Source organism: Protopterus annectens, chromosome 6.part0 (genome assembly GCF_019279795.1).
Source record: "Protopterus annectens isolate FY-2018-M chromosome 6.part0, PAN1.0, whole genome shotgun sequence".
In the NCBI taxonomy this organism is placed as follows: Eukaryota; Metazoa; Chordata; order Ceratodontiformes; family Protopteridae; genus Protopterus; species Protopterus annectens.
This window is the reverse complement of record NC_056737.1, coordinates 1,930,213,350-1,930,225,878: the sequence shown is the minus strand read 5'-3', so window position 1 is coordinate 1,930,225,878 and position 12,529 is coordinate 1,930,213,350. Positions and strand designations below refer to the sequence as shown.

Here is a 12,529-nt window from a genome sequence, read left to right as displayed (position 1 = left end):
TAAAACTTGCTGTTTGGTAAATTCTTCAGGAACTCTGTCTTAAAAAAAACCTGAATCTACATTGTAGATTCAGTGTAGCGAAGTTGAGATTGTATGCCTGTTGTGATAACGCAGAAATTGCTGTTGTCTTGCTGCTTCATAGGTGAATGAATTCTACAGTTTAACGCAGCTAACTTTTGGAATGTGATAGAGATGAGTTATTACTGTGTATGCTCCAGACTTTGTACTAGTCTTAAGAGTTTTGTTCTATTTTCCTAGGTCCAGACCACTGAAAACTTCACAGTCACTGAATTCGTGTACTTTAACCTGCTCTACACCTTCACGGTTAGTTAAACTGTCTAGTTTGTCAACATTAGACATGTGGCACGGTTTTGGCATTATGGTTTAAAGGCTGTTATAACCTGAAATTTACAAGTTTGTCGTTTAATAGAGCAGTTAGGGCCAGCTGTTTTATTTAAACCAAATAATATTAAACTCAGTCTGCAAAATTCTAATCTCTCAGTCTTAATTTTAGAGTTATTAGGTACCCACCAGAATGAGCAAATCAGTTTTCTTTAACATGAACAGATTCTAATATATATTCATTCATTTACAAATTCTGTCTCTTTTTTTCTCATTGTGAATGATGTTGTAGGAGAAGTTCAATTTCCAGTCCCACATACATGCAAGCAGTAAAGCTGATTGGGAGAGAGGAGAAAGGGTGAAGTGTCATGCTGTCTTATCTCACAGACTGCTTGTAGAAGGAGATTTTTGCTATTCATGGGAAAGGCCTGAGCACATGCAACTCTCAGCTTGCGTAAGTGCATCAGCTGGAGTGCTAGCACGATGATGATCTTACTGATGTGTAGTACAATTGCAAAAGTGGCTGTGGAAAACTTGAGGAAGAGAGATTGTTTTCTTCTATGTGACCAGAACAGTAAGGTGTTCACCACAGACCGGGATAGACCTACATGTATTCTCAAAGGCACTGGATGATAAATGAGGGATCTAGAAATCTAGGTGGGAAGGACCACATTAAATTAGTGACCCTGCTCTAAAAATGTTTGCATGCCGCATCTTAGCCTTTGTATTTATAACTTCCACCATTTTATTCCACTTTTAGTTTTGTAATAACCATGCTGTTTTAGTTCTTACCATGGTGTTTCATATAGGAGAGTATGAAAATTACTCCCAACACACACACACACACACACACACACACACACACACACACACACACACACACACACACACACACACACACACACACACACAAAACCACATTTCTAGAGGCATCTTTTGTTTCTCCAGTAACCGCATAAGTTCTTATTGTGGTGATTTTGCATAGTTTGTTTAGTTTTATTTTGATGACAGATTGGGCATTGCCTTTTTTTATTGGAGCCCCAGGACCAAGTGGGTATTAAACATAGTATCCCAGGGGTACACATTTAATTTCCATTCTTTGCCAATTCCAAACGGATGGCCAAATCTGCCACAAAACCAGTGGGCAGAGGCCCAGAAACAAGTCATTGACCCTCATGGATATGGGGGCTATTCAACCGGTACCAGAAATGGAAAAAGGACAAGGATTTTATTCAAGACTTTTCCTGGTACCCAGAAAAGACAAATCATGGCGTCCAATACTGGACTTATAAATTCTGAACACATTCCTGGACATTCCAAAATTGAAAATGCTGACTTTACAACAGCTACTGCCTATGCTAGGCAAGAATGCCTGGTTAGTAACTCTAGACTTAAAAGAGGCATACCTGCATATCCCAATAAGGGAATTTTGCAGAAGATACATCCGCTTCAAAGCAGGTTTTTTGCATTACCAATTCTCTGCACTGTCCTTTGGCTTATCTACTGCACCCAGGATCTTTACAAAGTGCCTGCAACCAGTAATTGCATTCTGCAGACAAAGAAACATTCAAATTTATCCTTATCTGGACGATTGTCTCATTCAGGCAGAGGACAAGGACGCTCTTCTTCAACATCTGGCGTTTGTTAAAAGGCTTCTAGCATGCCTAGGGTACACCATAAACGAAAAGAAATCACAACTGGTACCCTCTCAAATAATTACATTCCTGGGTGCAAGCTTGAATACAACTGCCCAGATGGCTTACCTCACGCAAGACAAACCAATGCAATTGACAACATACTTCAAACAAATGGCAACAAAAACCCAGTTATCTGCAATACAAATTCTGCAGGCTTTGGGGTTCATGGCATCCTGCATTCTACTAATTCCATATACAAGACTGCATATGAGGAAACTTCAATGGTACTTAAAAGGTTTATGGAGTCAGCATTGTCACAGCCTGGAAACAATGATTCCTCTCATTCCCTGCCTACAACAGGAGTTTCTTTGGTGGACAGAGACATGTCACCAGAACAAGGGACTGTCATTCACTCTACCCCCTGCCACCCAAACCCTAACTACAGACGCATCAGACTATGCGTGGGGGGTCCACCTGGCAGGGATATGCATTCAGGGCAAATGGAGCCCAAAACAAATGCATCTACATATCAACCAGAAAGAAATGCTAGCTGTTCAGAATGCTCTGACAGGCTTCAAGGACTTACTTCATCCAGGACAACTACTGATAAAGACGGACAACACCACAGTTATGTGGTACATAAGCAGGGGGGTACCCATTCCTACACACTTTGCAGACTAGCCATGGCCCTGTGGAACACAGCCTTGGCTTACCAAATACATCTTCAAGCTCAATTCCTGCCATGAAAGCAAAATACTCTGACAGACGACCTAAGCAGAAATCTTATGGACCCGCACGAAACTGGATCCCCAAATCTTCAACATGTTAACACAGAAATGGGGAAGCCCAGACATAGATCTATTTGCCTCTCCCCAAAACTATCAGTTGGACAAATTCTGCACAATAACTCATCACAAAAAAGCATGAAAAGTGGATGCTCTATCCTTCAGCGGGAAAAACCTATCAGTCTATGCCTTTCCCCCTCTGCCTGTACTCTCCAAGGTCTTACTAAAAGTCAGACAGGAAAAAACAAAAATTATTCTAATTGCTCCGGACTGGCCTCACCAACACTAGTACCTGCTTCTAAGGAATATGTCACACCTTCCTCTGTGGTATTTGCCTCAAACACCTCATCTGTTGTCTCAGCAGAACTATCAAATTCTGCACATGCCGCTCCAGACTCTGAATCTTGTAGCATAGTTAATCAACTAATTATTCAAACCACATCTCTCAGTAAACCTGTGATGGATGTCATTTTGGAAGCCAGAAGGCCTAGTACTAGAAAATCTTATGCTGATAAATGGAAGAGATTCTGTGCTTGGAACTAAGCACAAGGAATAGACACGGCAAAGCCCAATATTCCTCAGATTTTACAATACTTAACTGAGATGTTTGGCAAGGGCCTATCTTTTTCTTGAATAAAAATCCATGCCTCTGCCATCTCTGCTCATTACAACACAGAGCCTCCCCTCTTTTCTCATCCACTGCTAAAACAGTATCTCAGAGGGGCCAAAAATTTAAGGCCTTGCAGGAGAGCACCAACTCCTGCATGGGACCTCAATTTTGTGCTGGAAAAACTCACCCTGCCTCCTTTTGAACCAGCAGCTACTGCGGATATAAAATTTCTTTCTTGGAAGACAGCTTTTCTTTTGGCAGTCACTTCAGCTCGAAGGGTTTCAGAACTACAGGCTCTCATGGCAGTGGAGCCTTTCATTATTTTTTTTAGCCGGACAGGGTGGCCCTCAGGACCAATCCTTTTTTTATGCCTAAGGTGGTATCCAGTGCGGCTCTTAACCAGACCATTCACCTGACAACTTTTTTCCCAAATCCGCAGAACAAGGGGGAGCGGATTCTGCATTCACTGGATGTACACAAACAACTAAGATTCTACTTAAACAGGACAAAATCTCTAAGAAAGTCTGAGCAACTACTTGTAGCATTTGCTGCAGGATCAGTGGGGAAGGCTATATCAAAGCAGACTATTTCTAAATGGATAAGCCATTGCATTTGTTTCTGCTACTTACACCATGGTAAACCTGTGCCCAAGGGGATCAGATCCCATTTCCCCAGGGCTGCCTCTACTTCAGCAGTTTTTCTCAGAGGGGTCCCAAGACATTTTAGAAGCTGCTACTTGGAGCTTAGTTCATACGCTCACAAAGCATTATCATTTACCTCTCTTCTCTAAATCCAGGGCAGGCTTTGCCACTGCAGTCCTGAAGGGCCTTATAGCTACTCTTAATGCTGTTTAATTCCATCCTCCCATCCATAGCTTTGGGATTCTACCCAAATGTAATGACTGCAACAGCGAAACATGAAGAACATAGTACAGTTGTATACACTTACCATAAATGTAGATGTTAGAGTGTATTCACTGTTGCAGTTACCCACCCGCCAGCCCCCTTTCTATACCTTTTTCTTTCCTTTACTATACTCAAAAGCCTTAGTGGTGCTTTTAGTTGAAGGTAAGTTTTACGTTTCATCTGGGGCAAGAAAAACTGAGACGGCAACCGACGCAGGACCCAAGACTTAGTTATTCAGGCTGACTGAGGGCAACCTGCCAGCAGATTACCCAAATGTTATGACTGCAACAGTGAATACACTCCGTCTACATTTATGGTAAGTGTACACAACTGTACTTTCCAGATGGTCACGGTTCAGTCCATTTTGCCTTTTTCTGTGCAAGGATGACTGGATGTGCGTTATGCATCCTGAAGGCCTATCAGATAAAATTGAACAGGCAATCAAGAAGGTACTTGCAGTTCCAGCTGGGAGCCAATCACTACCTGTTCAGAGCACTGTTCTTTGGCCTTACCACAGTCCCCAGGATATTAACCAAATGCATGCCAGTGGTGGCAGCTCATTTGAGACTGCAGGGATTCCAAGTCATCCCATATTTGGATAACTGTTTCATAACCATCCCGACCATGCATCTGCTAAGAGCTCAAGACCAGGTTCTTCAGACTTGCTCCCTTCTGGGGATTACCATAAATTATAACAAATCTTCGTTAGAACCATCTCAGACATTGGAATTCATAGGAGTGATTTTCAACACCACATCCATGACAGCCTCTCTTCCTATTCCAGGAGTACAGAATATCCAGTTCCAAATCAGAAAGCTCAAAATTCCTCAATTTCAGCCCAATTGCTTCTACAAGCCTTGGGATCAATGTCTGCGGCGATGGTTGTAATTCCCCTAGCAAGATTTCATATGAACATTTTTCAGTGGATGTTAGCAATTCAGTGGTCCATTCTTCAGCATATGTCCACTCCAGATAAGAATTACTGAAGCATGTAAGATATGTTTGGTGGTGAATCCATTTGGATTAGTTTCTACAAGGCCGTCCCTTCATTCTTCCTCATTCCAAGGCCATAGTGACCACGGATGCATCACAGATGGGGGGAGGGGCACTTCTTGGGAAAAGCCGTCCAAGGCACATGCTCCCCCAAAGAGGCCAATATGCATATCCATGTCCTGGAAATGAGAGCAGAGCTTTTAGCGTTGCAGACTTTCCAAGACAGTGTCCCTTTCAGGGCAGTTGTAATTCAGACAGACCGTGTCTGTGGTTTGGTACATCAGCAAACGAGGAGGAACCAGATCTTACCCCTTGTGTCAGGTAGTACTTGGCAATGGGTGATCTCTTCAAACAGATTTTTGATTGAAACACATATCCTGAGGAAATTAAACGTGATAGCAGACCAGTTGTGCATGTCTGTTTTACCTTACAAGTGGTCTCTGAGAGGAAGTGGCAGAAATGATTTTTCGCCATTGAGACTAGACATGCTGCAGTCTGTTTGCATCTCCCCTAAATAACAAGTGCAACAGGTTGTTTGCCTTAATCCCCCTGCTGTGGGAGTAGCTAAGAGATGCTGTCCTAAACAGTTGCCCCCTTATCCCTTCAGTGCTTTTCCCCTACTCCCTTAATCCCCAAATTTCCCCGTTGAAGAGCAAAGTCATCCTCATTGCCCCTTACCAGCCTTGGCAAATTTCATTTCCCTTTCTTTGGCCTTGTCTAGTCTATTCTATTCTCTTTGGATTATGGATCCAGTTCCAGAACTTCTCTCACCTGACAGGAATGATTCACCTGAATATTGCAAACCTAAAACTGATTGCATGGTTTCTCCACTTCAATTGATAGCCAGACAGCATACGTTCTTTTCTCATGTTCATCCTATACTTTTGTCTTCCCACAAAGCTTCCACAAGGAAACTTTACAGAAGTAAATGGAGGAGATTTTTTTTTTGGGCGCAGCAGAAACATTTTGACATTTTTTTCAGCACCAGTGTATAGTATTCTTATTTTTAGCAACAATTTTCAGTTGGACGGCACAGTGGTGCAGCGGTATTGTTGTCGGCTCGCAGAAAGAGGTTTTCCGGTACAATTCTCTGCTGAAGTGCCTTCTCTGTGGAGTCTGCATGTCCTCACTGCGTTCCTGTGGGTTTCCTCCGGGTACTCTGGTTTCCTCCCAAGTTACAAAGACATATGTCTGGAGCGTTTCTTCCCAGGCCTCTGCTGAAAATTGCCTTTGTTCCAAGCCAGACTTTCCAGTTAACAAATGTTAAATAAATAAATACAATTTTCAACGAAGGAGCCAGTTCTTCAACTATTAGAGTACAACTAGCTGCCATCTCTAATTTTCCGACTGGAAGTGAAAACTCCTCTTGACTTCATCTGAGCTTTGTAAGGCCTTTTTGAGAGGTACCCTTCTTTTGAGCCCCCTTATAAGGATCCGTCTTTGCCATGGGACTTAAATTTGGTCTTACAGGCCTTAATTCATTCACCTTTTGAACCAGCAGCTTAATGCCAGCTAAAGATTTTTACCTGAAAAGCTATTTTTTGGTAGCCATTACTTCTGCTAGAAGACTGTCAACTTCAAGCACTGCTCTCTCAACCTCCTTACTTACTTTTTTATAAGGATAGTCTTTTTTATAAGGATAGTGTGGCTTTACGACCTGCGGTAGTGGTGCTGCAGTAGCGTTGTTGCCTCACAGCAAGACGTTGTCCCATTCGATTCTCAGCTCGAGTGTCCTCTGTGTGGAGGCATGCGTGAATGGGCGTGCCTTCGTTGAAGGTTGTGCGTCAGGGCTGGTAACTTTGCACGTAAAAATCCACTACCATACATTAGCGGACCGGAGTTCCGCTGTGGCGACCCCTAACCAGGATAAGCCGAAAGACACAAGTGTGGCTTTACGAACTAATCCGTCCTTCCTAAAGTGATGTCAGAATCAAACATCAGCCAATCTACTAATTTGCCAGTTTTCTTTTCATATTTTACAAATAATGGTGAACATATGTTGCACTCGGTGGACGTACATTGGTAATTGCATTTTTACTTAAATCAAGAAATATCAGGAAAAACAGATCAGTTGTTTGTTTGCTTTGTGTATTCCAAATTAGGCAAGACAGATACAAAATAACCTTAGCCAGATGGCTGACCGATTGTGTATCCTTTGTAACAAATTGGGCCTTTCCTTAACAAAAGCTTTGAAAGTCCATTCATCTAGATCCATGGAAACGTCATTAGGTTTTTTTTTTTTTTTTTTTTTTTTTTTTTTATCCAGTGTTTCCATGGAAGATATATGTGTGGCTGCTACTTGGACTAATTCTCAAACTTTATTACTAATTTCAAATCAGATCTGGTCTCGAGGAAAAAAGCAGCTTTCGACTCAGTTGTGCTTGGAATATCTTTCCTTAGAGAGTGTCCTCCTGGGATTTCAGGTAGCTGGGGACTCTGTTCCAATTGTTGCGGATTGAATGGCAATTGACAACATCACACAAGTAAAGTTATGTACTCACCATGTTCCATCTGGGTTGTCAATTTTCATTCTTCAACTCCCCTCCCACCAACACCCTGCCTTTGAAGTAATGAGTTCCAGAGGAATGAGACCTTGTAAGAGGAACCACTTTTCCTTATGTTGAGCACCAGGTATGGATTTTTGTTAAGAGAATGCTAATATTTCTTTTGATACTATAAGCTAGCAAACAAGATAGAGCATTATGGATAAGGGAGGAGCTTGAGAGTTTGCTAGTGGCCAGAAGCTAAAATTAATGGCAGAGTCAGATCCAAACCTAATTACTGAGGAAGAATGAAAATGGACAAAACAGATGGGGTGTTATGGTGAGTACATAACTTTTTTTTCTGTTTTTGACTTGCTAGTTTTGATAAAATTAGTTTAGTTAAGTTGTTTGACAAAATGACATACACCCACACACATGTTGATGTCATTCAAGAATGCAACTGCAGTCATAACATATGGGTTGTCCTGCCTCAGGCAGCCCTCGGTCGGCCGGATTCCAAAGTCTGGGTCCGACGTCGGCTGATGTCGCATTTCTCTCCGACGTCAGAGCGGCAGGAGTACATAAGCATCAGCCGACGCCATCTTCTTCAGTCTTTCTTGCCACGCGGTGCCCGAAGCAGAAGCAGTTCGCAAGTGCCGGTCGGTCAGCTCCTGTATTCTTCGATCCGAAGTCATCAAAAGCTGGTACTCTGCTGGGGACCTTTTCTTGCCTCAGCCGATGTCCGATATTACTGAAAAAGTTAATAATTGTTTGTCTTGTGGTAAACAAATACCTCATAAGGATTTTCATTCTTACTGCCTTCCTTGCCTTGGCCCAGACCACGACGTCTCGGACTGTGCCGCCTGTGCTCGCTTCAATACGCGCACTCTCAGGCGCCGGGCGGAGTTTGCTGAAGACTTTTTCGGCGAAAAATTCGATTACACGATGCTGACGGAATTACCGACATCGCAGACTCCTAAAAAAACGAAAAGACCGGGACCGACATCCTCGACCCGCGTCTTCCACCGACACCACGAAACCTACCGCGAGTGCCCCGGTTCCCTCTGAGGCGGTTATTTTACCGCTCCGAACCGAAGACACCGCATTACCGATACTGGAGACCACACCAATGCCAGTTATTGATTTTCCTCCGGATACTGAAACCGAGGAAATGCCAGAGACCATTGCTGTGGATAAGGTCACTCCTGCACGTGGAGCTGCTAGGCCTCCCATGTCCATGTCTATCAAGGCCTACACACGTGCTAAGGCAGCCAGCAAGACCAAGCACCTTACTGCTAAAGCCTTACCTCAGCCTACTCCTGAAACACAAATCATGACTATGGCAGCAGACTTAATCTCCATGATCAGAGGCTCCCAGGCCCACCCTGAGAGAGGATCCCAGCCTCCTCCTGATAAGAGGCCCAGGGTTGAGCCCACTGACCCTCTCCCTTCAGATGAAGATTCTGAGGCCTCTGGCCACTCCAATAGCCAGGAAGAGCCTTTCCAGACCTATGAGGACTCCGATGCAGAGGACTCCATCCCCTCGGCCTCCCCTCCTGAGGATATTTCTTTTGGGGAAGTTCTGCATTCCATGAGGGAACATTTTAAGTGGCAAGGCCAGGAATATTCTGATTCCAGAAAGCGCCTTCGAACCTTCCTTAAAAAGCCCCAACACAGGCCCTTAGCTATACCTCCTGTGCTTGATGTTTTGGATGATCTATACTCTGACTCCAGTGTTACCCCTGATACTCTCCCTCCTGCTCCTGCCAAGCCGGACAGATACTATAGAGTTCCTGAAACACATTCTCATTTCTTTAGGGCCCATGCTGTTGATTTTGAAACTATTTCACAGGGCCCGAAAGGGGTTTCAGCTACCACCTCCAAAAATCCTTTGCCTTCCAACAGGGAAGCTAGGTCATTAGAGAGATGGGGGAAGAAGGTCTACACCTCCACTACTTTATCTATGAGAGCTCTCAATTGTCTCTTTCATATGTTTCAATATCAGGATTTCCTGTTAGATGATTTACAGAAAACGTTGGCCTCTCCTGAACCTCTAGATAGGAAGTCTTTGCAGGAGGCTGTACATAACTCTCAGTAAGTTAGCAATCACTTTCTTCAGTGTGGATATGATGCATTGGAAGCTTCATGTAGGGCAGCTATGACAGGGGCGGTCATTTGTAGACATGCATGGTTAAAAGAACAACCTCTACCAGATCATGTTAAGGCAAAACTTCTTGATGCACCCTTGGAAAAGAACAAGCTTTTTGGTGCTAATGCTAAAGGTGTATTAAAGACCATTGAGGAAAAAGCCAAGTCAGTTCAGACAGTCAAAGATTTCCTCCAGGTTCAGCCACCCAGATTCAGCAGGAATTGGCCTTCAAAAAACTGGTCCTTCCCTAATCCTGAAATATTTCAAAGGGGCAAAAACAGGCGTGGGCGAGGAAGAGGACAATACAGAGGTTCCTACAAGGGACGACAATGGCAACCAGCAAACCAAAGAAGTGACATAGGGGCTTCTCCTGCCCCACAGGGACAATCCCAATGACTTTCCTCTACTTCCGCTAACCAAAGAGCAAACAGAAGCTCCCTTGGGCAGAAAATTATCTCTGTTTTCAGACAATTGGCACAGATTGACAAAGGACAAATGGATTTTGGACATTATAGACCAAGGCTACAGGTTCCACTTTCGTACCTTACCAAGGAAACAAGGCATGCCAAACCTACCACAAAACCAGAGGGCAGAGGCTATCAAGCAAATTTCTCTGCTAGCTCAGATCAATGCAATAGAAAAAGTTCCACAACAAGAACAAGGCCAGGGGTTTTACTCAAGACTGTTCCTTGTTCCAAGAAAAGAAACTCAATGGAGACCAATACTGGATTTGTCCACATTAAACACCTTTCTCATAGTACCAAAGTTCAAAATGCTGACCTTACAGCAACTCCTTCCCATGCTGGGCAAGGGGTCTTGGCTGATTACTCTGGACCTCAAGGAGGCATACCTGCATGTCCCTATCAGACACAGCTGCAGAAGATACCTCAGATTTCTTGCATGGCCAGAGCATTATCAATTCTCAGCATTGCCATTTGGCTTAGCTACTGTGCCCAGAGTATTTACAAAATGCCTGGCTTCAGTAATTGCTCATTGCAGGCTCCAGGGGATCCAAATTTACCCGTACCTGGACGACTGCCTCATACAAGCGGATGACAAACTGATTTTGACAAAAAACTTGGATTATGTCATACAATTTGCTACAAGCTCTGGGATACACAGTCAACTTCCAAAAGTCAAGACTTCAGCCATCCCAGCAAATAACCTTCTTAGGAGCCAATTTAGACACAACCTCTCAAATGGCTTACCTGACAGAAGACAAGCAAAAGAAGTTAACTCATTATTTCAAAGGTTTGGCAAAGCTCACCCAGATGACTGCAAGGAGATTCCTACAGGCCCTGGGTTACATGGCATCCTGCATTCTCCTGGTTCCATTAGCAAGACTACACATGAGAAAGCTTCAATGGTACCTAAAAAGTTTATGGTCTCAACACAGCAACAACCTAGAGACAACCATACCGCTCATTCCATGCCTACAAAAGGAATTTCTATGGTGGGCCTCGGTAAGCCAGGCAAACACAGGTATGTCATTCAAAAAAACCTCAAATAACACAAACATTGACCACAGACGCCTCAGACCTCGGATGGATGGCGCACATGGAGGGCAGATGTATTCAAGGACAATGGTCTCCAAAGGAAACACATCTGCATATCAACCAAAAAGAAATGCTGGCAGTAATGCATGCCATCGAGGCCTTTCGACAACAACTTCAGCAAGGCCACCTGCTAATACGGACAGACAACACCACTGTCATGTGGTACATAAACAAGCAGGGGGGCACCCATTCCTACCCCCTTTGCAGACTGACAATGAATCTTTGGGAAAAATCACTGAGCTTAAACATACAGTTACAATCCCAGTTTGTTCCAGGCAAAGACAATGTGCTGGCGGACAGCCTAAGCAGGAATTTCCTAGATCCCCACGAGTGGAGGTTACATCCAGAAAACTTCATACGACTCACCTCGACATGGGGCAGGCCAGAAGTAGACCTATTTGCCTCCCACCTCAATCATCATCTACAAAAGTTCTGTTCAAGGACATATCATCCACAAGCATGGAAAATAGATGCTCTCTCATTCAACTGGAACTTCCTAAAAATTTATGCATTCCCACCTCTGCCACTGATGACCACAGTACTACTAAAGATCAAAGCAGAAAAGCCAAAGGGGATCCTAATAGCTCCAGACTGGCCAAGACAACACTGGTACCCACTACTATGGAGCATATGCCACAACAAAAAATGGGCCCTTCCCCAATGGCCCCATCTTTTGACTCAAAACAACTTAGACAGTACATCCCAACATTCAGACGCTCCAGCTAACCGCTTGGGAGATTCCATGAATAACCTCAATCTATCTCTCTCCAAGGAAGTTCAGCGGATATTAACAGAAGCCCGCAGACCATCCACCAGAAAGGTTTATTCAGCAAAATGGAAGAGATTCAGCATTTGGAATACCAGCAAGGGTCATGATGCATCATTATTGAACATCCCACTCATCCTGGAATACTTGGCAGATATGCTACGGAATGGACTCTCATATTCTTCTATAAAAATACATGCTTCAGCAATTTCAGCTAGATACAACACTGATCCACCTGTGTTCTCACATCCTTTAAGGCAATTCCTTAGGGGAATCAAGAATATCAAGCCACCAAGAAAGGCC

The 12,529-nt window shown here is 43.6% G+C and overlaps 1 protein-coding gene across 1 annotated transcript in view; it reads left to right on the top strand.

Annotated features, from left to right (window-relative positions):
* The window catches only part of USP37 (ubiquitin specific peptidase 37), a gene marked incomplete in the record, with an annotated part of 1,580,672 nt that overhangs the window by 1,005,804 nt on the left and 562,339 nt on the right, over window positions 1-12,529 (top strand). The window contains 1 exon segment of the mRNA XM_044075237.1: window positions 259-324. Within this exon segment, the coding sequence (XP_043931172.1) occupies window positions 259-324 (66 nt within the window).